The sequence below is a fragment of the Juglans regia genome, chromosome 10 (assembly GCF_001411555.2).
Source record: "Juglans regia cultivar Chandler chromosome 10, Walnut 2.0, whole genome shotgun sequence".
NCBI lineage: Eukaryota > Viridiplantae > Streptophyta > Magnoliopsida > Fagales > Juglandaceae > Juglans > Juglans regia.
Genome location: NC_049910.1, coordinates 3,693,427 through 3,709,376, shown reverse-complemented (window position 1 = coordinate 3,709,376; position 15,950 = coordinate 3,693,427). Strand labels below are relative to the sequence as shown.

Sequence of the window (15,950 nt, the reverse complement as noted above, 5' to 3'; positions counted from 1 at the left end):
CGATCCAGCTAGAGGTATTTAAAAAAACAATCAATCAAGCATAATTTGTAAGTCTTGATCTATTGTAAGAGTAAAGAAGTATATAATGTAGATACATTTTGTTAAAGACAAAACCTAATCTTGGGTCACATAGCAATGAAAGCCTCAGCCAAGATCCTTTGGATCAATTGGCGGTAAGAAACCAAGGATTGAATCTCCCTCTCTTCCATGTATCAAAAAAAGAAAAAAAAAAAAAACCTTTAAAAGGTATTGATGAAACAGGGTAAACACAATATGAGAAAAGTGAAGATAAAAGTAGGTAATGGCATATGAAAAATGCAATCGGGCTCCCTTTTTTTTTGCCCGTTTGCTTTTTTAGTTTTTTTTTTACTTAGTGATTGAGAAAATATTGTTTAATAATATTGTGAATTTTTTTCTATTTTTAAAAATATTTTAAAGTGTTAAAAAAATGATGTAAAAAAAAAAAAAATTTTACACCCATTTTCCTTAAAATAAAGTCAAAATTAGAGTTGAGAGCTAATCCTTTACCTATTTGCAGTGGATTTTCTTTCTCTAACATGCCGAATCATATTATATATTTATCTCTATTTTTTTTTTATAATTTATTCATTAAAATATTCTATTTATAAGTCAGTATGTATAATATATATAATAAATGTTTATATAACATAATTTGATTTGAAAAGATAAATATTACAATTCAAATTTTATCATTTAAATAATATAAATATTATGCTTTACGCATATTTATCAAATCATACATCCACGGGTCCCCTTCAATGTCCACCCGATCGAAAAGGTATCAACATAAATTATTTCATTAAAAAAAATATGATCAGAAATTTTTTGGGAAGCTCATTGTACCGTATCGGTATTACATATTTGTGGGTCGGACTCGAATCTTCAAGAAATCGGCACAACCTCGCTCCGACTCCGAGTCCTCTATGCCGAACGGTCCAAAAGTCCATGATCACAAGTCAACACTTAAAAATGTATAACAATCCTCTGCTCTGCAAGTGATGGCCCGCAGACTCTGTTCCCGCGTTTCCCTTCTCCCATCTCTTTGCAAAGTCTCAAAACCCCATTTTCAACATTCATCTTCTCCAAGGTTAGATTTTTCTTCTCTTTTGTCCTATATATGTCTGCCCGCGCGTGCGCTAAAGTAGAATTTGTTTCCCCTTTCAGCTCCATTGTATATACTGGTTATAATCTTCGTTAGCATGGTTTCTGGATGAAATCTAAGAAAACCCATTTCGTTCTCTGTTTCAGATTAAAGACTCTCTATGATTCAGCTGGAAGTGGTTCAACATATCACATTAATTTTGGGTTTTGCCCAAATTTTCAAGGTTCGCTTTTGCATTTAAAAGTTTTCTCATTTCGTGGCTTCTTGCTTTTATGGTGTCACCGTTTTTTATGATTCTCATAGTTGTCGTTGTGCAATATATATATAAAGAAGACTCCAATTTATTAATAAACCTGGCGGAGTAATACCGTTGTTATTGGCCAACACCTTGGGGTTACAATGTTTTGCAAAAGATTCGTTAAGAGGTTATGGTCGTTGGTGAACTCATTACTGAAAGCTTGTGATGCTATGTCACGTAGTTCGTGTATTTGTACAAAGTCCTGATATGATAACATTTTGTTGGTTGTTTTTAAAGTTGCCCGTTCAACAATTGTAATGTAACTTTTAACAGTGTAAATACACGAGGCTTTAGGACCAACCTCTCATTGTGTGCATCCCTGTGGGTTTTGGCTTCTGTTATCATTTAAGTGTCTATCATTGTTAAGGTTTTAAGGTTTCCTGAAAAACCGTGCCTAATGGCTGATTAAACTGCCCAGTAGAGTAGGTCTTGGAATAAATATACATCATGAACTAACTTGGTTTGAGTGGTTGTGAGAAGTGGTCTCCAGTTTTGTCTTTTGGACCTCTGAGTTCTTAGTTTGTTAAGAGCCTAATAGTTCAAGTTCTTTTAAGTGCCAGTAGATAAGACATGTCTTTGAAAGGTAATGCACCGTTAAATGTTGATTGCTTATAAATGGTGGAACTTCATTTTATCTTTTTTATGGTTGGACCTAATTCGTAAACATATATCCAGGTTGCTATTATGAACAACTCAACTAATTCTTTGATTCTAATCCAGAAAAGTATATATTGCCAGTCCTGGTCAGGTATTTGAAGATTGGTAGAGAGAGAAGCCAAGATTAAAGATATGATTCTTATCTATAAAGTAGATGCACCATGCCCAATAATACAGATGCAGTATAGTGTTCTTGGCAACAAATTACATGAAGGGATTTCTGTCATTTTCTTTGATTCTGATTCACAGTTCAAACAAGGATTTAATTTAGTATTTTCTGCCATTGTTCTTTTGCAGGATTGCGATCATATGCTCGTGGGCGCAAACATTATGCTCTTTTTGGCAATGGAAAACCAGGTGATGAGGAATTCAGAAAATCTTGGAAGAAAGAGATGGAAGAAGATACTAGCCTATGGACAGGAAGTGAAGATGAAAACGATGATGAAAAAGATCCCAAAAGTCGTCTTGAAGAGGAAATTCGGAGAGTGAGACAACAGGCAAAAGAACACTCTGACCTAATTGATGCTGATGACAGTGATGAATTAAGAAGTGTGTGGTCTGGGAGTGATGAGGAGAAGACGCTTTGGACTGGTAGTGAGGGCGATGATGATAATGATATTCCCACAGAAGCCCACCCAAATGAAAGTAGTGACAAGTATATAGATAAATTGTTTGAGTTTGAAGAAATGCCTAAATATCGAACACTTTCTGAAGTATTGAAAGCTGAAGATGGACTGGAAGAGTTGTCTCCAGGAAAGCAAGCTAGGAAAATTGCAGTTGAGAATGCCTTGAAAAAATTGAAGAAAGGGCCAGATGGGCGTTACACCAATGTGTGGGAGGTCATGAGTGATATAGACATTCTTATTGGAGCATTTGAAAATATTGTTTCGGGACCAGAGTATGTGGAGCTTAGACAGGGAGGGCCGAAGAAATTGAATATGCAGTTTTTCAAGGACATTCAAGCACGAATGAGGGATCCAAATTATAAGTTCTCGCCTGAGTTAAAGCTGAAGCCAAAGAATAAATTAGTTTCAAGAAAGAAGTGGCAGAAGACACAATCTAGACGGAGGAAAGCACAGAAGCGTTAAGCTGTAATTGTTTCCTTTCTACAAGTACGTGTGTTGCACTGTTGCTTGCTCTTAGAATTGTGTTTCTAACGTTTAAATCAATACTCATTGAATTACTATAGTTCAGAAGATTGGTTGAAGTTGGCCTTCAAAATGATAATTGTTCCCTCCATTTAATGGCTAAACAATTTGTTATATCTGTTTTGTGATTGTTATACGGTAACAACTTGCATTACGAAAGACCAATCAAATGGAGCTCAACAAATTTCCTTCTAAGTTGAGCAAAAAAGGCATTGATCTCAAAAGAATTTGGATTATACACCATATTCTATCTGCAAAAAAATCCTACGGATTTTAACTATGCCAAAAGTTTATTCATTCCATCTAATGTAATGGATTTGAACTATGCATAAAGTTGGTTCATTCTATCTAATGCCAAAGATAACAATCCATAGTTTTCGCTCAAGAAATGTAAAAGATCAGTAGAAAACATTCTGATAACAGTATCACTGGTGACAACTACTACGAGTTATAGAGCTCGTAAAGTACTCAATCATAAATTCAGGTTACTAATAGAGACTACTGGAACAAAAGTGGGGGTAAGAGTCGCGATAAATGGGAACTATCGAAGATTATGATTTGCCATCCAGGGTTGATTCATGTACACATTGTCATTTATCATCTTATTGTCGATGGTGTTTCTGTCTTGTAAGTTGATGTTCATCATCGCTGTAGGTGGATAGATGTCGGGGTACCCCTGCCCATTGGTCATCATCATCGACGATGGATGGTCGTACACGTAAGTCTTAATCCCTGTAGAAATATCTTGATACCCATGGCCAAATTCATGACCTCCTAAGCCAACAAAACCAGCACCATTGTGATGAAAACCTGCGAGGCTGCTTACTGGTGACATGTTGTTTTCCAGTTTGTCATGATTGCCAATTGTGACTCCATCCTCACCCAGACGTACATTTTGCATTGCTGCTATCAAGTTTTGATCGAATTCACCATCTATCACTGCCTCGGTCCCCCTACTCTGATTAAAATTCCAATCAGATGCCCACTCAACATCTTCTCTGCCTAAGAAGTTGGGGAGGAGGTGAAGATCTTTGTAGGCATTTAGGCCATTAGTCAGATATTGGGTTTGGTTCTGGTTATTGTCCTCATCGGTTAATTTGGCTTGTATCTTTTGGGAACTTGGAAACCAAAGCTCTGCATGTTTACCAGATCTGACCAGCTTATTGATCAATGTAGCTGAATCTGCACTACCTGTTACAGTGACTTTCTGCTCTTCTGCATCTATGCTTACTTGATAAACACCTGAATCCAGTACCAAATGTAAATAAATAAGCAAATTAAACAAGAAAAGATAAAATAAAATAATCAGAAGAGGGAGACCAAGAAAGAGGCAAGGAGGGAAAACAAAAAGAAAAGTTAAGAGAGTCCCAAAACATTCAAACTAGATATACTTATTTATTATCCTTTCGTTACTTGTTTATTTATTTATTTGTGTTCAGAAAGGATGACTAACACAATTATTACTTTTACACAATAAAAACTGAAAACCAGGAAGAAAGAGATCAAAAGAATTAAAGGAATAAATAGCCGAGTGAAAGCATCATCACCTGTTCACTTGGAGATAGTCCAAACATCACATGCAAGGAGAGATTATCGACTCTCCAAAAGACACAGCCCAAGATAGATCAATATCATCATTATCAGCTCCACAGATGCAATAGTGAAAATTAATATTTTGATTCGGTCTACAGCTTGTAAGGATTTCTGAATGCTCGCATGAACATATATATATATATATGTATATTATATGCTTGTTTGAGTGTATGTCTATCCATTTTATATTTTTCCTGAATGCTCTTTGCTCATTCTCATGTAGTTCAATCAGTAAGAAACACGTGATAATGCCACAAAAATGAAGCAATCTCCAATAGAAAATGAGTTTGTTAATAACGTAAAGAAACTTTGTGTATATTCAAGTTTTAGTACCTTCAATTTTCCGGAGGAGTTTCCTCACTTTCTGCATGCACCCTTGGCAATTCATATGCACTTTCAGAATGTATTTCTGTGAAAGGAAAGAACGAATCAAACTCGACACAAAAGGGAAATAAAAGTTAATGAGAAATAATAGTAAAGCTAAAAAGATGAAATAAAAAGATGCTTTAGAGAAAAAATGACAGAAAATGGCTAAGAGGTAGGACCTCAATCTTTAAGAACTCAAACTCATTTGTCGACATTTTCAACTGTGCTTGTAGCTTAAAATGGAGATATCTGAAACTGTTTCTTGCCTATTTTCTTCTTATCTACTTGTGAAAGAGTATTGGGTAGATCAAAATAGTTGGGAAGTGTGCAGAGCTAAGGCAGAGAAGGGCCCCCGCACAAGATCTCTGCTAGAAAGAGAGAGAGTTTGGAAGGTGTGAATTGTGATTTGACAAGGCTCAAAGTCTCAGAGACTTAACTCTTTTGACAGGCATAGTCCATGTGTCTGCTGGATTTAGTCATGCACTGAAGATTTCTTTCTGCCAACCAAATACCGTACACCATTTTCTCGTGATGGTCGCATGGTTTAGGTTCAGGAACCGAGCCTTACTGCCCCTTTGCGAAATTCATTCCCATTTGATTGCTTCCTTTTCTTGTCAGTTATCACGACAGACATTCATCTGCACTTGTCCAATATGCTGCACTTTTTGGTCTTTAAAGGCTTGAGCAACTATTGACCATATTTATAGTTTTGAGGATATTAAATTGCTAGATCTCTTGTTCAAAACTAGATAGCTTATGTAAATATTGTATAATTATTTTAAAAAAATTAAATAAATATAAGATAAAAAAATACTTTTTAATAATAAATTTTATTTTTTTTTAAATGATTGAACGACAATTATACACTTTACAACTACTTTATAACATTACTTTTGGATAAATATGCTTGAATTTCACCAGCGTTTAGCTTAACTTATTTCACAAGATGCTCGTGTACTTATTTTTAAATCAATATCATCGCTAGCTTTTAAGTTGACAGAGTTTTTCTTTAAATTAAGAATATAAATATACGTATTTTGCATCCTCAAAATATTAGGAGTTTAATTTGCACCTGCACCCCCCAACTACCAAACCTACTATATTCTGCTTTCAAATTACCAAAATTGATACCACCTTGCACCTGATCCGTATTGATACATACAATATATTTTTACAAAACATTTCATAATAATATTATAAAATAAAGATATTTTTGTAACGTAATGTTATTTTGATAAAATATTTTATAAAATTACCTCTCATTTAACACATTATTATGATATGTGTTGTAAAAAATATTGTATATAGATCGTTTTCGTTTTCCTTTAATCCCAAGTTAGGCATGGTGAAAACATGGAGGCCAAAATAATGCAAGAACTGAATCATCGAAGGAGTACTTCTCCTGCATTAATACTGTAAAAAAGTATATTTTAAGTAGTACTTCATGTCCGTAGTGATCCGTCGTTACAAACGAGCTGGCTTCAAATAGTTATTATCTTTATAACGAATCGTAAGTACTACGTGAATTATAAATGCAAAACAAGGAGGAAGCAAATCAGAATCCACTACAAAAAAAAACGAATAATTATGACAGATTATTTGTGATATAACGATTAGTTGCAACGAAAATAAATTTATTTTGATAAAAAATAGTCAAAAAAAAAAAACAAAAAAATTTCTTATAGTGATCTTAGATTTGTATGGAATGCATAGTCCACCCCACAAGTGAAAGATATCTTTTATATATTATCAGACTCTTAAATTTGTAATTCTAAATGGTGTGATCACCAAACGGTTTATTCCTTGAAATGACACTCTCTTCATAGTGATGGTTTCCATAGAGATGATGGTTAAGGAAGTGTCAATAATAATGTTTGAGAGTTAATAGATCTTCCAAAAGATAGAAAAGTTATTAGTTGTAAATGAGTTCTCAGAAGAAAATTTAAAAATAGTTGTAAATGAGGTGATGAATTTGAAATTACATTAGTTAGATGTAAAAATAGTTTTTCTCAATGGTAAATTAAAAAATGACATCTTTATGATTCAACTAAAAGAATTTCAAATTAAAGGACATGAAGAGAAAATCTACAAGTTAAGAAAGTCACTGTGTGGACTTAAGCAATCTTCAAGACAATGATATTTGAAATTTCAACAAACCATTTTGAAAATGGGATATGAAATGAGTCAACTAGATCATGTATATACATATGAGAAAATGATAATAAATTAACATTATTATCATTATATGTTGATGATATATTACTGGCAAGTAATTGTCTAGATATGATGCATGAAATAAAAGAATTCTTGAAATTTAAATTTAAGATGAAAGACATGGGTTAAGCCGCCTATATTCTTGGTATATGAATTTCTAGAGATAGAAATTCAAATCTATTGTATTTAGATCAAAAAAATATTTAGAAAAATTGTTTAAAAGATTTGGTATGGAAATTTGTAAATCTTTAAGTATGCTAGTTTGCAAATGCCATACTTTAAATAAAAGTATGTACCCAAAAGATGAGGAGGAAATAAGCGAAATGTTTAAAGTTCTCTATGCTCAAGCTGTGGGAAGCCTCATGTATGCAATGACAAGTACACAGACCAGATATTTGTCATGCAGTAGGATTGGTAAGCATATTACAATCAAATCCAAGTAAAAAAGATTGGCAAGCAATGAAGCGTATATTAAGATATTTACAAGATACCAAAAATTTGAAATTAGGCTTTGGGAATAGTGATCTAGAATTAATCAACTATAGTAATGCTGATTTTGGAAGTGATGTAGATGATAAAAAATCTATAATTGGATATATATTTTTATTTGGTGGAACAACAGTTTTTTGGTTAAGTAAAAAATAATGTTGTGTTGCTAAGTCTACTATGGAAGTAAAATATATTGTTTGTAGTACTACAATGAGTAATGCGGTGGGGATAAAACGCTTTGTTGAAAGCTTGAATTTGGGTACATCCACAAAACCAATCAATGTGTTTTGTGATAATCAGTCGGTCATCTCATTGATAAAAAGTGGAACACAAAGTTCCAAGGGAAAATACATTGATGCGCATTATCACTATATTTTAGATATAGTGGAAAGATGTGAGGTCAAGGTTAATTTTATTTCCTCGATCAAGATGGTAGCAGATCGATAACCAAGGGCTTATCTCTGGAGAAATTCAGAGAACATATGACTATAATGAAATTAAGAGAAATTTAGGTGAAGCAATCTCATGGTCAACATGAATAACTCAGGAAATTCTAGGGATGCTTAGAAAATTAGAGTTATAATGGTACCCAAATGAAAATTTTGGTCATTTGTAAAGTCACTGATAAAGTGATTAAGAAAAATCTCAGTAATGGCCTTAGGGGTACTTGATAAAATTTCAGTGCAGATTGATTAACTAAGTAAAAGGTTGATCATGGTAAAGTTGCTGGTAAGATGATTAAGGAATGACTCAGGAGATGAAGTATTTAACAAAAATTTGATGTTATTCACTAAAATTTTAGTGAAATATGATTTAATTTACAAATTCGTTGATAATGTAATTAAGGAAAACCTCAGTAATAGTCTCTAGAGAAAGTACTTAACGAAAATTCAGCGCAGGTCGATACATGTATTATATATTTGGCTGAAGTCGTCAATTGTGATAGGAATATGGATTATTAATCCAATCACGGGATATGGATTATTGATCCAGTCATGGAGAATTGATGTCGTTCAGTTTTTTTTTTTTTTTAGTGCAAATGGTGCGGTCAGATAAGGTAATGACAAAAACGTGTGTACGTAGAAATTTGTCATGCTCTGACGTCGATCTGCAAGAGCATGCAGATGGTTATGTCATTTGCCAACCGGTGCATAATGACCTATAAATAGGAGTTATTGGTGCACAAATCAACTCACTCGATTCCCTTTATCTATCACTAACTTGTGGGACAAATACCCTCACAAGAGTGTTACCATATTGTCAAATTTTATTTTTTCTTCATAATTCTACAAAATTGAGTACATATCAGCTGGATGATCTACCAAAGTTCTTTGCTTTACAAAAAAAAAAAAAAAATAGTGGAAATAAAAGGGAAGGGCAATGATTTCTTCAAAATAAAGGCCTTCTTTCGAATTGGTTTTTGGGGTAGAGCTGCTTACTTTTTATGACATTGTCCATCTGGTGGCCCGAAAGACGGATAAATATGGAAGAGACACCTATTGGGAAAATGGGGAAAAGTGCGTTTGCCCAAAGCATGGGGAGGTTAGGCTTTAGAGATTCGAAAATTATATCTAAAGCATTATCTTTATAGGAGAGACTTCGACATGACCTCCAAACACACACGAATATATATATTTAAAGAGTCAGAACCACATGTTTAAAAGTGATCCCTCTCTAAATTTTATTAATAAAGCCTTCACTTGTAGCGGAGGAATACCGTGGTAAACAACCAATAATCCATTGTGCCATAATCCAAAAAAAAACCAAAAACCTCCTACTACAAATACTAAACACAAAAAGAATCAGCACTATCTTCGTCTCAGATACGGCAAATTATTTTTATCAAGCCTTAAAAGACCTCTAGTCTCCCTTGGAAAGTCAAGCACTGAATAATACGTATTATTGCACCCCATTGCACCACGCTTCGCCAGGCTATCAACAACAACATTACATTCTCTGAAAATATGTCTACAGATAAAAGTAATATCATCAATATAACTCAAAATCTCTTTCCAGAAATCCTCAAGATACCACAATCCACACCGTCTAGTTGCTATCCACTCGATAATTACTTTTGAGTCCATTTCAATCTCAAGATAATTGAGCCCCATCTGTCGAGCATTTTGCAAACCATACAACAAACCCATAACCTCAGCATATATATATATATGTGTGTGTGTGTGTGTGTGTGAATTAAAGAGCCCCTTAAGCTTGCAAAGACATCAATGGTTATATAGTAATATGCAATACGCTTATCATTAGAAAGTCTTAACATTTTAAAGAAAGTATGAATTTTTGTTATAATTCACTACTTGAGTCAAATATTCCTCCAATATTAGAAACAGCAAAGGCTCGTCTAGTGTGAGGAAAAAACGATCACGATGCAGAGTACCCCATGTCAGCCGTTGGAACATTTTGATATATGATTCCTGAGTACGTACACCAGAAGAAAATTCAGCAAAACATCTTAATTTACCTAATAAGTCCGCCTCTAGTACTGGAAAAACTTGCTAGTGTTTCACGAGCAAAAGTACTTCTTTCTTCGTGAAAAAATGCTTTGTTGCATGTCATACCTATATCATACCCCTTTCATGCAACTTTCTTTCGTGCACAGAGGCGTGCAGATATTTTACGACGTCTATTACTACATGAGCCGTATGCCTCGGAGAAGCACATGATCAACAGGTCTCCCTGCAGCTGTTCCTGCTAGGGGTGCTACCCGCATGGTGCGGGGCGGGGGCCCCCCCTCCGCCCCGCACCATGCGGGTGATGGGGGTTTTTCCCCCGCACCCCGCCCGGGTGCCGGGGGGCAGGGGAAAAACCCCCATCCGTCCCGCCCCCCGCCATTATATTAAAAAAAAAAATTTTTTGGTCTAAAAATATTTTTTTAGACCAAAATTATAATATAATTTAAATAATAAATTAAAATTTATAAATATAAAAAAAATTTAAACTCATTAGAGTTAGATTTTGGATTGATTTGGCACTAAGTCCCACATTGCTTAAAGATGACTATTGTATTGCCTTGGCCTCCTATATAAAGATTGGCCTAGGAGGCCAAAGCAATCCAATGACTTGAATATAATTTTAAGTCTTTTATAAATTGTGTATATTTATATACAATATATTTATTTAATATATATAAATAAAAATTTTTTTTTTAATGTGGGGCTATGGGTAAGGGCTGGCCTCATTGGGTCATCCCGCCTCGCTTCCTCGCTATAGCTTCTATGCTGGGACCCCGCTCAAGATGGGCTATTGTTTAGTCTCGCCTACCATGCATGTATGGACGGGCAAGGCTGGCCCCGCCCACCCCTAGTTCCTGCAGCGGATCGGTGCGGACTGCCGAGCATTTGACAGGTGTTATCATGCTTGCGAGCCAAGCATATATAAGATCATCTGTCAAAAATGCTTTCAGCTAGCAATTATATATTATTCCCTAACATTAAATCGGTGACATTAAACAAATCAAAATATATAACTTTCTGGATTAGATGATCAGTTTAGAATCCCAAAGATTTTTTTATACTCACTAAGGTTTGATCATCTTTAACTCATTTCAAACTAATCATTAATAAAATTCATTATTTTTTTAATTTCTCTTAAAAAAGTTAAATTCATCTCAATCTACTTCATACATTTCAATCTAAAAAGTTGAACTCATCTCAACTTAAAAATATTAAACCTATTTTAATGACATCCACAAAATATTACTATTCATAACTCAACTCATCTCAACGTTTAAACAACTAATTAAAAATTCAAATTTTTAGTAGTGGATTCATCTTTTGATCCAGTGAAATCCAAAGCACCAAAGAGAAGGCCACTCATTTAGTAGAAGATTGCTTTTTTATAATTAGCCATTAGCCAAAGGTTGGTGCTCCCGGTAATCATTCTCCTTCTTTTTGGCCTTAAGTGGATAAATTAATGAATCTGTCTACTCCATTATTTTGCAGTACTCATGCTTGTATAGCGGAGACATGGGGGCAAAGATTGGCCGAAGATATTGATGATCATGATTCACTTTATTGTTTAAATATTTCATCTTGGCGGCGTTTAATTGGTATGATTGGTAATATATTAAGAGTACAGCCAAAGATCATCGATAGTATAAAAACTTTAGACACATAAAAAGTTAATGTTTCTTATAATTGTCGTTTTAAGCGCGCAGTTGATGAGCTATACATACATACATACATATATATATATATATATATATAAAACATCGATCTTGGGATAAGATCATTAAAGTTGGCATATGATCGATCATAGCCAGATTCAGTTTGAAATTGAGTATTACGCACGTACGTCATTCCATCGACATTAAAGCCAAAACTTAAGGATATGCTGTTGAAACTTGAAAATGAGGATTATTAATTAGTATAAGCATTCGTACTTTTAGGCAGACAAAATATCATGATCAGAGGTTCTATATATATATATATGTTATACTAGATGATGATCATCAGCACGGCCGCCTGAACTTGCGGGTGATCAACAAATTAATTATTGGATGGTCGATATTGCATAATACATATGAATAATTAGCGTAATTAACATCCGGTACTAGATCGTCAGCTACAAATGGTACTTCAAACATTGAGCTAGAGGCCGGAATTAACCATTAATTAATTATATATATATATAGTAGATCATAATAATTCCCGTTTAATTCCATATATTTATATTATTTTCTGTCCCTTCTTGCATGTGAAGGTATATATATGATGATCAGGATCGTATTGATCTCTAAATTTTAATGATATATCTGCTTAATCAAGCAAGTACTTCAGAGCGCTCTCCGCATATGTTCTAGATTCCAACTAAATTAAAGCTGGATATATCAGTACTAGTCCCAGCTAATTAATATTAAACTGATTTAATAATGAATGTTGCTTTTAAGATATATTAATTCCACTATATGTATAATCATATCATGAATTAATATTACATTATCTGAATGCCATCCGGCCATGGTTGGAAATAACATGAGTAATATAATTATAAGTATATATTTTATCTCTAGTGTGGTAGGCAAAGAGAATCATAAGATGATCAAAACGGACATATAATAACCTTATAATTATAACATGCTCGGCCGGATAGGCTCTAGCCATGCGCATGGCCTGTATTCTAGCTAGCCCCACTTCGTTGTAAAATAATGGATTTGTCACGCATGATGGGAGCGGCGCCATTAATGAATCTAAAGGTAGGATCAGTTCCCTTTGATGATGAAGATCTAATTTCTAATTAAATGATCATGTTCTTACTATATATTCTTTTCCCTTTAAAATATATTCTGCTTCGACAAACTAATTAATGTAGTAACACATGATTAAGTAACACATAATTAATGTAGTCATAAATTATGACTATATATATATATAGCTACATACATGCATACTTGATTAGATCGATCGATCGTAATTTGTCTGATCATCAATCAGTACTGCTGCTTAAGCTCGAGAGAATAGTACCTAAAAGTACTAAAGGTGGATCTTGCATGCATGCCTAGATGATCAAGAAGCTAGAACCACTAATTAATTTACATGATGGAACATGCATTCACATTATCATCACTGAATAATGAGACAATGTTCTCCTCAGGCGGCGCAGCATTCGAAGACGGTAAAGCAGCTTGCACAACGTTTCTGACGTAGCCGGATGGTGCCCTTTTGTCATAGGCTCCAGATGCATAAGGATAGTATACTAGATGTTGGGGAATGTAGGGCCAAAATTCAGCTCTCTTGCCAGTACTCTTTACTCTCTTTAACACCTTATTTGGTTCCACATAGCCACTGACTGTTACCCGGTGTTGCTTTCGGTTCACTTCCACAGTTTTTACACCTGAAAATGCAAATTGGAGAGGAATTTATAATTAAGTAGCTATATATATATATATGAATAGTGGTTAGTCCCTGTGAAAATTAACCTGCAGGTCTATCATCATGTATATATTATAAGAAAGATCAGAAAGGCAGAGAACACCACGAAATCAACCTAGCTATTCTTTAAACATCCAAAAACTTTAGTCCAAGATCAAGATATACGTGGTAATTTTGATTGTAAGAACTGCATTTTTAATTTGTTGTGGAAGTGTATAAATAAAAACGTGTCGAATAATGCAGTGACTGTTTATCTACTAATCTTGGATTTTCACTTGCAACGTACGCATGATGATCTTAGAAGCCGGGTATACATAAACGGATATTTAATGCAGTTTTTAATATTTTATAACGGATGGAAGCCAAGCCCTTGGTTTTTAAAGACTTAACTGTCCGGGCTGATCAAAAGAAGAACAGCAACAAAAAAGTTTCAAAAGTTGAAAGAAGATGATCATGATTGCATTTCTAGCTCAAGGGTCACGACAGATATTCATGTTTCCATCTTTTATGTATATATGTATGTGGATCTCAGCCTAAAACATGCGTTTATGATCTTTTCTTATATATATGATACTATAAGTACTCTAGTTTCAGTGCTGCTTATCTGATTATATGCAACTGAATTGAAGGAAACAAGAGAAACCTTTCATGGAAGTAACAGCATTTTTAACTCTCCTCTCACAGCCATCACAATCCATTTTGACTTTAATTTCAACGGTCTGCAAAAGAAGACATATATCATCTTCAACTTGATTAAAAAAAGACCACAGAAGAAAATGGACTTATCTTCATTTGACGGAGTACTGTAACCAGAGTTAAGTATCCAAGTATGAAAAGGTTAATCGGATGGTGCTAGTGATCAGTACCTGCATTGGTTTGCGCTTGCTCCTTGTGCTGGTGACAGTGCAAAAGTTGGAGAGGTAATCAAGAGCACCCATTTTCTTTCTCTTTTGCTTGAGAAGAAAGCAAATGAGAGAGAGAGAGAGAGAGAGTCAAGAGAGAGAGACGGTATGCAAATATGTGATGCCCTGGGAAGACTATACAGTATATATATAAGATAAGAAGTAGTGCCTTGTTGTATTTAAAAAAGACGATATCGTGCAGAACAGCGTGTCTACAAAATGAATGCATGGGTCCGGTATCGTTCTATAAACAATGTGGCTAGAAATAATGAAAGGCAACACCACTTTAATTTGAATTCATTGCGTTTCTGTACTTATAACTACTGTCAAATAATCAAGCCCACAACAGTTGTTCTAACACATAATACTAATTCGTATTTACCCATTTCAACCTATAATACTACTGCTAGCTGTGAGGATACGATATATTGGTGCTGGACTTTGGATATTACAGTAGCGAGTCAAGAATCGCGACTCAAATGACTTGTTCTCACGTATTTTCATAATATTTCATTACTATTTATTATTATTTCATTGTCATTTACAAAATACTTCACTACATGCTAGTAATTAACCTTTATGCCTTATTGTTTCTCGAGCAACGGATTGAGATCGATGATCAGGAAGATCAAATGAGTCCCATGCAGCTTCATCGACTAGTCTGGAACAGTCAAGTGCAGCGCTTCTCAACTCGTCACGATCTCCAGTAATGACAGTACAATCCGCTGCTGATCGAGTTGTATGAATCAAAACTCAATTCAAAAGATCACTAGTACTCACTTTAGTTTGACAAAAAATTATGGGATGGCATATGGGACTGGGAGGGAGTTAATTTATTGGTCCCAAAAATAGTTTTTACTTCTTTTAATCTTTGTGCCGGTGCTAACTCTACGAGCAGCACTACATGACTTATTGAAAATATGTCCCGAATATATATTCCGAAAAGTACATTTCATTTTTTTTTTCATGTATTTTTTTAATCATCATAAATATTTTTAAAAAAATATGAAAATTCACAACATCATTTAAAAACACTTTCTTAATCACTAAAAAAAAAAAAAAAACTCATTCAGGACACTTTTTGAATCCCGAATTCGGGACCCAAAGCATTTCTCTAACTCTATTAATAGAGTATTTGTTGGAACTACCCATACTTCACCATCATCCTGTAATATCTCTTGTGAAATCATCATTTATCTTAACAGTTTAAATTAATAGAAAATATAAATTTAATTATTTATATTATATTCTTAACGTTCTCATTCATGTATGAAC

The 15,950-nt window shown here is 34.2% G+C and overlaps 3 protein-coding genes across 4 annotated transcripts; 1 reads left to right on the top strand and 2 right to left on the bottom strand.

Moving 5' to 3' along the window:
• Window positions 1–893: 893 nt before the first annotated feature.
• Window positions 894–3,963, top strand: LOC109020818. 2 transcript variants are annotated; one of them, XM_035694733.1, is made up of 4 exons: window positions 894–1,108; window positions 1,270–1,346; window positions 2,376–3,190; window positions 3,881–3,963. In XM_035694733.1, the coding sequence occupies exons 1-3, from the start codon at window positions 1,020–1,022 to the stop codon at window positions 3,164–3,166; spliced, it is 957 nt and encodes a 318-aa protein (XP_035550626.1). In that variant the 5' UTR covers window positions 894–1,019; the 3' UTR covers window positions 3,167–3,190; window positions 3,881–3,963. The 2 variants fall into 2 exon arrangements, with proteins under 2 accessions (XP_035550626.1, XP_018858884.1); XM_019003339.2 differs by lacking the exon at window positions 3,881–3,963 and having other exon boundaries at window positions 2,376–3,272.
• LOC109020821 (heavy metal-associated isoprenylated plant protein 37-like) lies at window positions 3,768–5,400 on the bottom strand. The gene is made up of 3 exons (XM_019003341.2): window positions 5,365–5,400; window positions 5,153–5,228; window positions 3,768–4,468 (listed from the first exon to the last, which is right to left on the bottom strand). Exons 1-3 carry the CDS (start codon window positions 5,398–5,400, stop codon window positions 3,768–3,770), a joined length of 813 nt encoding a protein of 270 aa, XP_018858886.2.
• An 8,033-nt stretch (window positions 5,401–13,433) lies between these two features.
• LOC108979406 (heavy metal-associated isoprenylated plant protein 21-like) lies at window positions 13,434–14,735 on the bottom strand. Its single transcript, XM_018950085.2, has 3 exons — window positions 14,640–14,735; window positions 14,417–14,492; window positions 13,434–13,735 (listed from the first exon to the last, which is right to left on the bottom strand). Exons 1-3 carry the CDS (start codon window positions 14,709–14,711, stop codon window positions 13,434–13,436), a joined length of 450 nt encoding a protein of 149 aa, XP_018805630.1. The 5' UTR covers window positions 14,712–14,735.
• Between the last annotated feature and the right edge of the window lie 1,215 nt (window positions 14,736–15,950).